The following is a 14,182-nucleotide window of genomic DNA, read 5'->3' as shown; positions in this document are numbered from 1 at the left end:
GTCGAAAAAGTTTTTTAACAATACAAATATTTTTAGGATTATGAACCCTAAGGGGAAGCACTTTCTGCGGAACAACAGAAATATTACAAATGCACCACTATATGCTCTGGGTCTTTGAATGGAAGAAGAATCTTCCTTTGCATTTTTATGTCACTCATTTAATTAAAGCATGAATAAATTTGTAATTAATTAATTAATCAATCATGCATTAAATCAATGATTTATGCTAAACCAGAAAAAATGTTAGCTACATTGTTTCTGGTTCTGCAGTTATTGTACTTTTCAGGATTCTTGTCTTTTCAGACCAGTTCTTTCCTTCTCCTTTCTCCTCATTAACCATAAACCATAAAGGCCGTGTGAAAAATGTGCAAATTACATTGCAAATTTTTATGCAGCACAAACCACCACAATTTACATGTTAAGTCACCCGTTTGCAAGTTGACATTGTTTCAAAATATTTGGTTTTTAATGTTCCTGTTTTTGCCAAAAATGCTAAATGTGACATGTTAGAACTTCAGCTTAACACACACAGGTGTGAATATTGAAGATATTCAGAGAGAGTTGTTCCCAACTCTGTTTTTCTGCTTGAGTGATAAATATAATTAAAATATTTTTTATTTTATTTTATTTTATTGGTGGTTTAATTGAACATTCATTCATTGGTAAAAACAGATCAGTTGAGTTTTTTTTAATAAAACAAGAAAAATGCATGCAAAGATGTGAACGGTGTTCTGCAATAAGTTTCAGGAATAAAGGGCTTTCTTTAATATTCATGTGGTACTGCCTTATGATGTGTAGTATACGGCTTATCATATAATTGTCATTTTTCAAAAAAAGATACCTTTTTTATTTTAAGTTGAAAAAGTCATGAAAAAAATGTATTGCTGTGTGGGTTCAAAAGGTGTTCACAGACTTCATTTCATATTTGGCACTGTAACTTTAACATTTGCTGTCAATATTTTTGTATCATCCAGTAACTTTTTTTTTTATTATTATTGAATGAGATGCCGACCATTATACTATTGTATAAATTATCACGATTAACAGCATTCATGTTTCAAACACATACAATTTTTAAAAAAAATAATAAGTCGGTGAAAACGTAGGATAATCTCACTCTCAGATGGAGACCGCTGGCCTTGGGCACTTGTCAGATACTCTGCTGTGAAGTTTCTATGTAATGCACTGGTTTGTCATATTGTACATACTTTTCAGCAGAGATTTAAAAAGCCTTGCACATATTGTCAAGAAAATGTGTGCAGAAAAAAAAAAATGCTTATTTTGTCATTTGGACACTTCAAGAGACATTTGTGTGTGTACAGGTTTTTCTACACTGGTGGGGACTTAAACCTGAATACACACCAACTCATGGTGACTTGTGTAACCGTGAGGACCTAAATTGAGGTCCCCATGGGTACAGAAATTAATAAATCATACAGAATGAGGTTTTTTTTTTTTTTTTTTTGAGATTGTAAAAATGTGAGGGGTATGTTTAGGTGTACGGTTGGTGTAGGGCGATAGAAAATCCATTACACCTATGGGGAGTCCCAGACTGTGTGTGTGTGTGTGTGTGTGTGTGTGTGTGTGTGTGTGTGTGTGTGTGTGTGTGTGTGTGTGTTATTTATACAGAGTATTGATGTACTACAGGAAATGAGCATACACATAATTACAACAAAAATTGTTCAAAACCCAGATAACAACTCCCACATCTGGCACATGTGGAATGATGATCTGGCCCACATGTAGCGTGGAATGATGGCACTTGGGCGGACCGTTCCTGTTTGCAGAGGTGGAAAGTAACGAATTACATTTACTCGGGTTACTGTAATTGGGTAGCTTTTTTGTGTACTTCTACTTTTTCAAGTCATTTTTAAAATCTGTAATTTTACTTTTACTTAAGTATATTTTGTTTGAAGTATTGTACTTCACTACATTTTAAAATGCATTAATTACTGAGTAAAAATTTTTGTAGTATTCTATTTCTGGAAACTACTGCAGTAAATAATGGGCAGGAGAGCAAACTGGCGCTAAAATCACAAGAAAGATGCAGACGTACAAGAAAAGCGTTATGGTGCAGACACCGCTGAAAACGAAACCCTGTAGTATTCTGTTGAAGTTGAACTCGAAGGAAATGAACTGAACCCCATGGATATTTTTATGTTTTATCATGCAGTGTAGCCTAAGCTGTGTTTGCCTAGGGAGACCAAACTAGCAGCTTATAAAATCCCGACATCAACCCTTCGCAAGCATGTAGAGGTAAGGTTAATAACATTACTTGCATTGTGGCGCTTTTCCACTGCATGGTACGGCTCGGTTCGGCTCGGTACGGTTCGACTCGGCGTGGAACGGTTCGGCTCGCTTCGCTTTTCCACTGCTTGGTACGACTCGACTTGGTACGGCACGGTTCGGTTCGCTTTAGCTCGGTTGCTTTTCCACTGCAGTTAGTATCGCTTCAAAGTGGGTGGGACTGATCGTTAATAGTTGCCGCCTCTACTGTCATGACAACATCCTAAACGCGCCATATTTCAAACGCACAACACAGAAACAATGGAGCCTATCGAGGGGATGGTGTTCTTGATTCTCGGCATGTGGATGTTTTTAACTTCAAGATGGAGAAATGTGTTTTAAAATGAGGCTGATGGCAGCAAAACAAATTACTGCAAAAAAAAACCAATCGAGTCTGGGAACTCTTACAACAAAGTGAAGATGACGACATCACTCGATTTGCCCGACGGCGTACGAGGGTAAGCTAATCTTGTTTAGGGTCTCAATCGCTATATTGTCACAAAGCATATAATGGATTTAGCTGACAATTGTAGGTATTAAAATGTGTACTCTGTGTATTTCAGATGTATCATATTTTGCAAAGTCGCCATCACAGACCATCTGTTTGGACATTTAACAGAGCTTCTGAGTGGTGGGGTGTGATTGTTCCTGGGTTTACAAACACGCAGTGGTTGGAGAACTTTAGAATGTCGGAAGAAACGTTTATTTACTTGTGCAACAAACTGCGTCCTGCGATGGAGAGAGGGGACACAAACTTCTGCGTATGTGTACCTCTAAAGAAGAGAGTAGCCATTGCACTGTGGAAGCTTTCTACCGGCTCTGAGTACAGAAGTGTTGGACATCTTTTTGGAGCAAGCATTTCAACTGTGTGTTGGTGTGTTCAGGAGTTCTGTGCTGCAGCAGAGACGTTGTTGATACCAGAACAAATTCGTTTTCCAGATCAGGAGAGGTTTAAAGAAATGGCTGCCTACATTGAGAACAGATGGGGACTTCCACAGTGTATTGATGCTATTGATGGATCACACATACCCATAATAGCACCACAAGACTATCACTGTGACTATTTCAACCGTAAAGGCTGGCACTCCATCATCCTTCAAGGTGTTGTGGATGGAAAGGGACTTTTCTGGAATGTGTTCACAGGACTGCCTGGAAGCCTGCATGATGCTCGGGTTTTGAGACTGTCCACACTGTGGGAGGTGGCAAGCCGTGGAAACCACATACCAGCTAGCACCAAAAACATTGCTGGGGTGAATGTTGGCTACTACATCCTTGGAGACTCTGCCTATCCCTTGCAGAACTGGCTTTTAAAACCATTCATTGACACTGGACGGCTAACAGCGGAACAGCGGTTCTACAACATGAAAATCTCCAGAGCACGTGTAGTGGTTGAAAATGCTTTTGGTAGATTAAAAGGAAGATGGCGTTGCCTTATGAAAAGAAATGACTGTGCGGTCGACCTTGTGAAATCTATGGTGCTGACATGCTGTGCTCCACATAACCTTTGTGAGAGTCATGGAGAGGCCTATGAGAGTGCATGGGATCCACCTTCAGCAGCAGAGCCTGTGCTGGGACTGGCTCAGCCTGTATAGGAGGAGGGCAGGGATGTCCGTGAGGCTCTGATGCGTTACTTGAATAGTTGACTCTGTCTGTTCTGTAAAGTGTGTTGTAAATAAACTTTTGTGCAGTATTTGAAAAAGTTTCCCTTGCATATTTATTTACCCATTTATTATAAATATAATATTAATAATAAATAGCATCATTATAAAGATGTAAGACTCCAGCTTTGATATTTGACCACTGTTTATGATAAATCTGCTTTGCAGTGCACATTAAATTCTTAATTTATTCCAGGAGTGCAAAATTATTAATCTGTAACATTTGATATTTTGAATAGTAATTATCACTCATAATGCATTCAATCATGTTTTCTCAGGTTTGTGTTCACTTACATGCAATATACAGCATTCATCAGGGCTCTTATCCAATTGTGTGCACATTTGGGGAAATAATTATCACATGTTCTTTTAAATATTTTGTCATACAGAATAGCATTTTTGTTCATTTTATGCCCAAACACTATTTTAAACCACGAGCAGAATATGATACAAATACGCAATAGCGGTTTGAAGTGAGTTTTAAGTAAAAGTGTACTATTAATCTTTTAAATTGTGACATTTAGCTTGATGAAACCTGTTGCTTTTATCCACATGCACCATAAAAAAGGAAAGTACACGTTTGACAAGTAAATTTTATTTAAGAAAAATGTAAACAGATCAAACGTTAAACAAAGTACTAATGTATGTAGTGCAAAAAATGTATATAAAGAAAATATAAAGACATATATAAAGACAAATTTAAAAGTAAAGAATGTACACCAAGCAAACTTAAAATGTGAAAATGTATGTAGTGCAAAAAAAATAAAAATAAGACATATAAAAACATTTAAAAGTAATAAATTTACACTAAACAAACTTTAAATGTTGTGCACAAACGTATGTAGTAGAAAAACATTCACAGGAAAAACAAGTTAAAAAATTAACTGTTTCCGTGAAGTATGGACTAGGGAGGTTTTAGTCGGGCAGAGAGTTCTGTTCTTGTCAGTTCTGTCACTGTTCTGTTCTGTTACTCATCGCCTGTACAAGCATCCCCATGACGTTGAGAAAGGCTTGATTGAATGCAGCCGTTTGTACATTTTCCTCCCTCCTTAAGGCCGCTTCCTGCTCCCTTGCTTGCCGGGCCTCATCTATTGCCATCTGCAAATGTAGCTCCCTCTGTGCCCGGTTCAGTTCCTGCTGTTGAATATCAGCCACCTGCATCTCTCTTAAAACAGCAAGATGCTCCTGATGGTGCATGTTCCGTTTCCTCTTGCCTGGACACAAAGAAAGAAAAGTTATAATTGTGATTTTTTTTTGTAAAGGTTTTTGCTAAAATCAAAAAAAAAATTTGAGAGTTAAAATAAAGCTTATAACATATCATCGATTAATTTATGAAAGAACTGTTCATTAACAACCCCATGATCTACAGTGTGAACTAATCAAAGTTACAGTAGCTAGCAATAATGTATTTATGGTGAGCAACAGGATTTCATGATATATCCAATTTTAGTGCAGGCTTTCAAAACGACATAAGACAAGGAATAGGTAAGCTTAGTCTAAATATATGACCTGTAACATTAAGTGTTTTAGTCATATTTTCATCAGTGGTTGTGTAAAGGATCATTATCATACAGTGGTGGTAGTAGTGATAAATTTAATTAAATGTTTATGTAGTGGATGTTTTTCTTTTTGTGTTTTTCTCAAGTGAAAGTACAAAAGTACTCAATTTTTATGTACTTAAGTAAAAAGTACTGAAAGATAGATGTTTGCAATTTTATATAGGCTACATAATTTAATTTTATATTAGCACATATTTTTTTTATAATCCTACTGCTCAAAATACCTGGGATTTTTTCCAAAATAGCCACTATATGGAGTCAAGATATATTTTTGTTGTTTGATATGGACTATGTTGATGAGAGTAATGTTCACTGTGAAGCTTACACTGTGATGTACCTGAGAGAAAACAGAGATGACCATCTGATTTTCACCAGTAAGAAAAAAGTATTTTAAAGTTTGTTGTTTTACAGAACATCACAGTTATATATGACATGAGAATAAGGCCTGAAGTTAGTATAATATGAAAACACCCCTGGCCAAACGGGGTGCATCTCTTCCCACTTTGATAATTACTGTAGTTACCATATATATAGGTGGTTGAATAAAAATATTTGGACATCATTTATAAAAATTACCTCAACTTAGCACCAGCAAGCTTGTTAGCTAGACAGTTAGCATCAGCTAACAATATTTACTTTTTTTCAGTACTGTTATGAATAAACATTCATGTCTGTCTACTCGTTAATTTAATCCACCACTGTATTTCATACCTGGTACCACACGCTCTGGTGTCCTGCTGGAGGTTGCTGGTGTCGACGGTCGTGCTGGTGGCGACACTGCTATCACCAGTTGGGACGTTGAGGCATCACTGCACGGAGAAAGTGCTAACGAGTCAATCATAGACATTGCTCGCAGGTCGACTTCCGTAGATACATTTGGTCGAACCACTTCCACGTTCTTCTGTTTGCACCACTCCGGCCGTTGTGATCCTTTATGGCTCGGTAGTCACTTTTTAGTTTTTTTAATTTGTCCCTACACTGTTTGTAGGTCCGGTGGTAACCGTGTGCGGCTAAGAGCTGTGCTACTTCTTGGAACACTTTTTCATTCCGTGTCGCCCCATCCAGCTCTCGCTGGATCCGCTCCTCGGCAACCAACGAGAGGAACGTCTGCACCTCGTCCACTGACCACGATTCAACCATTTCTTTTTAGAAAATTTTAAAATTCTTTTATCAAGTAAATACTCTAAAAACAGGTGCTACCGCAATGGCTGTTGTCTGGCTATTTAAATCTAGCGGTCGCAAATACAATGACGCTGGTAGTGACGATTCTGTCTGACCAATCAGTGATCTGAAGTGTTTTTACGTCACATTTTAGTATCGGTACGGTACGCTTGAAACCTCAACAGAGGTGGTACCATTTAAAGCGAGCCGTACCGTACCGTACCGTACCATGCAGTGGAAATGCGCCATAACTGAGCCGTACCGTACCATGCAGTGGAAAAGCGCCAAAGCGTGCCGTGCCGTACCGAACCGTACCGTACCATGCAGTGGAAAAGCGCCAAAGCGTGCCGTGCCGTACCGAACCGTACCGTACCATGCAGTGGAAAAGCGCCAAAGCGTGCCGTGCCGTACCGAACCGTACCGTACCATGCAGTGGAAAAGCGCCATTGGTGGTTAAAATGAAGCTTTGACAGTTTAGCAAAAGGTTTTGCACAAAGTAGCCAAAAAGACAGTGTGCGATCTGCCATAATAGCGTAATTGTTATTTTAACGATGTGCGATTTGACATTATCAGTATTTTGCCAAAAACCAAACAAAACACGGAGTGCCGTGAAGTCTAGTAGATTAGACTAGTGTGCGCGCATTTAGAGTGCGTTCTTTCACTGCCTGATTGAGTCTGTTAAAATGCATTTAAAATGATCACAAAATTGAAGATATTGGGGGAATATATATATATATTATTTATTTATTTATATAATTTCATATATTAAATCAGTATCACACGAAGAGTGGGTTTTTTCTTCCCAAAAGCAGCATGATTACATAGTTTATTTTTTTTATTTTTTACAACAGTTCATTAAACAAGAAGTTAATTAAGAGACTTGCGGTTTAGACACCATATTGCCTGTTTTTTTAACAACAAATATATTTACAAACACAGCCATCATAGCACAGTTTTGCGTCTCTGAGCAACATGACAGTGTTTCGTTCCTGAATGAATCAACCGTTTAAATGATTCAGTTCAATCGCAATGACTCACTTATTAACAGTGACTTGCTGACACCTACTGGCGAATTTAATTTCACATTTAATGTTTTATTTTTTATAATTTCAAATGAGTACTCAACATTTTATGTCTTGTATATCAAAACATTATTTTTGCATGTGTAACTGCAGGTTAAATGCATTCATGTCCTGCATTAATCAGTGTGTATGGTAAATGCCACTTCAGATGCAACTTCTCTGTATTGAAAAGATTAATTTTGTTGATACTGATTTAATTTGCCTGGTAACAGCACAAATGTCTTATTATTATAAAAAACTGATTCCTTCAACTAGTTTGAGATTAAAAGGCCTATCCCAGGGGTGTCAAATTCAGTTCCTGGAGGGCTGGAGCCCTGCAGAGTTTAGTTCTAACCCTGCTCAAACACACCTAACATGTAGTTTTCAAATAAGCCTAAATGATTAGCTGGATCAGGTGTGTTTAATTGGGGTTATATCTAAACTTTGCAGGACTGTGGCCCTCCAGGAACTGAGTTTGACACCCTTGGTCTATCCCATTTTTGCCTCCCTCCCACTGTTAAAATGTAACTAGGTAATTTTTACTCTGAGTACATTTTAAATGAGCTACTTTTAACTTTTACTTGAGTAGATTTTAAGATTGGTACTTGGTACTGGTAATTTCATTCATGTAATGGTACTTTTACCAAAAAGTAGTATACTTCAAGTTTATTTTATTAAGTATACTTAAGTAAAGTTCAAGTATATTTAGACTTTTTGTAAGTATAAGTCAAGTATACTTATATGTCATTTTAAGTATATTTCTGAGGAGTACATAAAGCCCATTTCTGAGAAGTACATAAAAAGTAAACTAAAAGCATACTTTCCTATTTTTAGTTTAAAAGAAGTATACTAATAGCACACTTGAATAAACTTCTTTTTCGTAAGGGCACCTCTGCCTGTTTGCCAGATCTGGGCCACAAGCAGGCAATAGCAATGCCACATGTCAGCCAAGAACAAAGAAATAAACCACACTGGATCTTATCTGAGCCACAAAATCTGTGTTTATTATTTATTGAGACCTCTCAGCTTGTCTAAGCTTGTTAACAAGCAAAATCACTGAAGGAAAGAAGATGACAGAAAAAAAATAAATGAACAGAAACACATATAGCAGAGCTGAGCTGTTTAATCCTCCTCTGCTGAGATCTTCAGTGATTTCAATCAAATCAAACTTTATTTCTATAGCCCTTTACAGCAGCCACTAGGTGTCCAAAGTGCTTCACATCAGATACAAATAACACATCATTCAAAACACAATATTCGAATAAAAGTAAAGTAAAGGAAAACAGAATTATACAACATAAAACACCGCTACTGCGTATCAAATGCCAATTTAAACAAATAAGTTTTAAGTTTGGCTTTAAAAAGTACAATGTCTGTTTCAATACGCATGTCAGGGGGAAGCTTGTTCCAAAGCTTAGGCCCAGCAACAGCAAAGGCCCTATCACCCCACTGTTTATGCTTCGACTTTGGGACCTGTAAAGTGCGTTGATCAGAAGACCGCAACCACCGATTTTGTCCACCCAGAGTTAAAAGCTCAGACAGGTACTCAGGTCCTAGCCCATTCAGAGCTTTAAAAACAAACAATAAAATCTTAAAATCAATCCTAAAACGCACTGGAAGCCAGTGGAGAGTAGCTAGAACCGGAGTAATGTGTGCTCTTCTAGGTGTACTGGTTAAAAAGCGAGCAGCAGCATTTTGTACAAGTTGCAAACGGGAAAGAGATGTTTGACTCAGACCGACATTAAGAGCATTACAATAATCAAGCCTTGAACTAATAAAGGCATGTAAAGCTTTTTCCAAATCGTGCCTTGTAAGAAAAGGCTTAACTTTACTCAACAGACGAAGCTGGAAGAAACTCATTTTTACCACATTGCTAATCTGTGTATCAAATTTCATGCCGCAATCGAAAGTCACGCCCAAATTCCTTACAGTTTGTTTGGCATACGGAGTCAAAGCTCCCAAATTTAAATTTGAATTTACTGACATGCATCTTGTATTGAAGACAATACATTCAGTTTTATCTTCGTTTAAAGTAACGAAATTGCGAGAAAGCCACAGCTTAATTTGATTAATGCAATTTTGCAAGCTGTTTAATGCGACACTGTCATTTGATTTTAAAGGCAGGTAAATCTGCAGATCATCTGCATAACAATGAAATGACAGATTATGCTTGTTTATTATAGCCCCTAGTGGCAACATATATTAAGAAAACAGGGTGGGGCCCAGAATTGAACCTTGGGGCACTCCGCAATAGAGGTGAGCAGACGATGATGAGCAATCTCCTATTGTAACAGCGAAACTCCTATTTGTTAAATATGACCTGAACCATTTAAGTGCGGAGCCTTGAATGCCTACACAGTGCTCAAGACGTGCAAGAAAAATTGAATGGTCCACTGTATCAAATGCTGCCGTTAAATACAGGAGCACTAGTACAGTAGGATCCCCTGAATCTACAGATAGTGCTATATCATTTTGAACCCTTAACAGTGCCGATTCGGTGCTATGACGTGATCTAAAACCAGACTGAAACTTCTCAAACACAGAATTATGTTTTAGAAAAGCTTGTAACTGATTAAAAACAGCTGTTAACTATGACAGATAATCCATCTTTGCCACCTTTACTGCCCTCTGATACTCTACAAGACTATCCCTTAACATTCCCAGAGAAACTTGCAATTTGTCCTTCTTCCACTTCCTTTCAGCTTGTCTGCAATGTTGCCTTCTGGCTCTTGTGTTGTCATTTAACCAGGGGTCCGGTTTAGGTTTAGGTTTAATAGACTTAAGCCGGTAAGGGGCAACTGTGTCTAGAATTTCTACAGTTTCTGAATAGAAAGCAGAAAGAATGTTGTCTGAGGACAGTGGAAGAACCATACCATTTTTGGCATAAAACTGAGAGCCCAAGAACATTGAAACAAACTCTCCAGCTGAAGAGGGTGTGAAACAGCGACGCTTAGAAACTGAAAAAACAAGTTTAGGAGGTTGTGGAACAGTGATCTCAAATTTAATGGGAAAGTGATCTGAAAAACCTGATTCTAATATTTCTGTGACTGAAACTGAAAGACCAAGAGAAATAATAAGATCCAAGGTATGGCCTAGATTATGTGTTGGCCTGTTTTATGTCTTTTATCTTCAGCTGAATTCATCTAAGGCTGTTGTCAGTTGTTGTGTTCCTGGTCATTTTTTTTTCTGTCGTCTTCTTTCCTTCAGTGATTTTGCTTGTAAACAAGCTTAGACAAGCTGAGAGGACTCTATAAATAACATATGAAGATTTTGTGGCTCAGATAAGATCCAGTGTGGTTTATTTCTTTGTTCTTGGCTGACATGTGGCATTGCTATGGTCTGCTTGTGGCCCAGGAATGATGATCTGGCCCACATGTAGCATGGAATGATGGCACTTGGGTGGACCACTCCTGTTTGCCAGATCTGGGCCACAAGCAGGCCATAGCAATGCCACATGTCAGCCAAGAGCAAAGAAATAAACCACACTGGATCTTATCTGAGCCACAAAATCTTCATATGTTATTTATAGAGTCCTCTCAGCTTGTCTAAGCTTGTTTACAAGCAAAATCACTGAAGGAAAGAAGAGGACAGACAAAAAGAGATGAACAGAAACACAACAACTGACTCCAGCCACAGCCTTAGATGAAATCAACTGAAGATAAAATACATTAAATCACTGAAGATCTCAGCAGAGGAGGATTAAACAACTCCACAAACAGCATCACCGGCTTCACATATTACTAACCTGACTGACTTTATGTTAGAGGTCTACAGAAGTTCTTATTGCGAACTAACAGGGGTTTAAATCTAATGTTTGTTTCATTTGAAGTCACCATAATGGTGATTTGTATTTCCATTATCTGTGCTCTTAACTCTTATTGTTAATCGTTTGTCTTCTTTGACTGCTGTACCTGTGTGTTTGACACATTTGCAGTATGTGATAGTTTGCTGTTGATGGTTTTACAATTACCGTGTAACAGCATGATTCTCTGAAGTATTTTGAATCTTGAAACTGTAATTTTATGTTTTCACATTACAAATCCTGTGTTACAGCAACTTGTGTTAAAACATTAGTTTAAAAGTATACAGAAAAGTGAACAGCACTGACACACACAGATATCAGCAATTAGCATGTGAATCTCAACAATGGTGACAAAATATTCAACTAATCAGAACAATTCTGGACATCACAATAAGCTACTTAAAGACCCAACAACAAAACAGCAAAAATACAACATAAATGCATGAACCAAAGTTAGAATTAAAGAAAAAATAGGACAATTCCGCTGCATAATTTATTCATGCTGTGATGCATGCTGGGAGTTTTCTAATGTGGTACCCAGCATGCATTGCAACATTACACTTTTTATTGTCACCATTGTTGAGGTTCATGTGTTGATTTATGATGACTTTGTGTGTTATCAGATTTTAACTTTTTGTTTTTTAAAACTTTAACTGATTCTGCAGTACTGTTGATTTTATGCTGCAGTTTTAGACAGCAAATCTATTTTTGGCACAATACAATCATGACAGTCAAATGATATTAGTGATTGTCAATAGTTGGCTATCTTCGGCTGAAGTAATTTTGTCTTTGTTACTGCAAATGTATTTGATAAATACACCATCAAAGCAGCCAATCAAAATGAATTAGCTGCAATAAGAGTTAAGAGCCCAGCTAATGGAAACATTAATCACCATTATGGTGACTTCAAATGAAATCATTAGATTTAAACCCTGTTAATTCTCAATAAGAACTTCTGTAGACCTCTAACAGAAATAAAGCCAGTCTGATTAGTAATAAGGGAAGCTGGAAATGCTGTTTGTGGAGCTGTTTAATCCTCCTCTGCTGAGATCTTCAGAAATTTAATGTCTTTTATCTTCAGCTGAATTCATCCAAGGCTGTGGCTGCAGTCAGTTGTTTTTTTCTGTCGTCTTCTTTCCTTCTGTGATTTTGCTAGTTAACAAGCTTAGACAAGCTGAGAAGACTCGATAAATAATATACACAGATTTTGTGGCTCAGATAAGATCCAGTGTGGTTTATTTCTTTGTTCTTGGCTGACATGTGGCATTGCTTATGGCCTGCTTGTGGCCCAGATCTGGCAAACAGGAGCAGTCTGCCCAAGTGCCATCATTCCATGGTATATGTGGGCCAGATCATCATTCCACATGTGCCAGATGTGGGCCAGATCTGGGCCAACAATATGTTGCTATCTGGGTTGCATGTGCAGTTATTATTGCAGGTGGTCCTGCAATAGCTACATCCTCCTTTTCTTAAATCCATAGTTTGTCTAGCAGGTTTAAGTGATCCGTTTGAACCAGCGAGCTGATTTGGAAGCTTTCTCAGATCTTCTGAAGTATTTATCTGTGTGATCACTGTAAGATTAGCATTAAATTGCACTGAATCAGCAGGCGTGTCTAGCCAATCAACTCTTATATGGCTAAAAATTTGCTTAAAAATCCTTACATTCTGCCTCGACCAGATTCCACTCATAGATAAGTTAATTCCCAATATGGCTTGATAATAGAGACCGTTTGCCCCGATGTAACATATGGAAATCAGTATACATGATTCATGTGTAGAATCACACTATTCCCTTGGAATTGAGCACTTGCCATTGCATTTTTAATGTATGTCTATTAAATAGCTTTTAATCTTTTCTAAAGATGGGGTGGTCTGTTACATTCTCAAAGCTGCCTATAAAGATATGTCATATTTATACAATTCTAAATATATTTTACATTTATTATACATTTACAACTAATTTATCAAACATTTCCCAAAATGTTTAGTAAATACATTACTCTTAATAAAACATTTGCTGCAGATCATCATCCTGCTCATGCTAAACTACATATGTTACATAAAAGTAAATGCACATTTATGGTGCATCTTCCATCAACACTTAATTGTCACAATTAATTAGAAATGACCCAGTAAATGAACTGAACATCTTACCTTTGGAGATTTAAGACTAAAGTGTAACCCAACTTCAAGAGAGTATTTACAATGATTTTTAAGAATATTCTTTTCAACAATTCTTTTTTTTTCTTTCTTTAAAACAATCTCAATAAATGTTTTTGAAATACAAAATATTCTTCACTTTTTTTCTTAGGTAATAGGGAAAAACAAGAAAATAGCAGTTATGAATAACTTTGTTTTTGAAATATGCAGTGAATGTAGCCCTGGGAGAAATTTTTCACAGTTTCTCTTTTATCTGACTTTTCACCTTCTACCTTCAGTGACAGGTGACTATTATGTGATTGACATTTCAAACTCACGTAAATATTTTTCTAAGGAACCAGCCCATCCTCCATTCTTTTTTTTTCAATGTACAGTACATATTGTAGACTAAATAAATAATAAACTCATGATTTTACTAAATTACCTAAATATAGCAATAAAGCCAAGTAAGTAAACTGTAAGTATAAAACCCCCAGTGTTAAATTAACACTCCCA

General features: G+C 37.1%; 1 protein-coding gene across 1 annotated transcript; it reads left to right on the top strand.

Moving 5' to 3' along the window:
• The first annotated feature begins 2,972 nt into the window (after nt 1–2,972).
• Nucleotides 2,973–3,878, top strand: LOC122146330 (protein ANTAGONIST OF LIKE HETEROCHROMATIN PROTEIN 1-like). Its single transcript, XM_042764547.1, has one exon. It carries the CDS (start codon nt 2,973–2,975, stop codon nt 3,876–3,878), a length of 906 nt encoding a protein of 301 aa, XP_042620481.1.
• Nucleotides 3,879–14,182: the final 10,304 nt, after the last annotated feature.

The sequence above is a fragment of the Cyprinus carpio genome, chromosome A10 (genome assembly GCF_018340385.1).
Source record: "Cyprinus carpio isolate SPL01 chromosome A10, ASM1834038v1, whole genome shotgun sequence".
Classification (NCBI taxonomy): Eukaryota; Metazoa; Chordata; class Actinopteri; order Cypriniformes; family Cyprinidae; genus Cyprinus; species Cyprinus carpio.
The sequence above is the reverse complement of the archived record's forward strand: the minus strand, read 5'-3'. Positions and strand labels throughout refer to the sequence as shown.

Excerpts from the sequence above, each read along its gene's own strand:
- LOC122146330 (XM_042764547.1), top strand. The coding sequence starts at position 2,973 with ATGTCGGAAGAAACGTTTATTTACTTGTGCAACAAACTGCGTCCTGCG.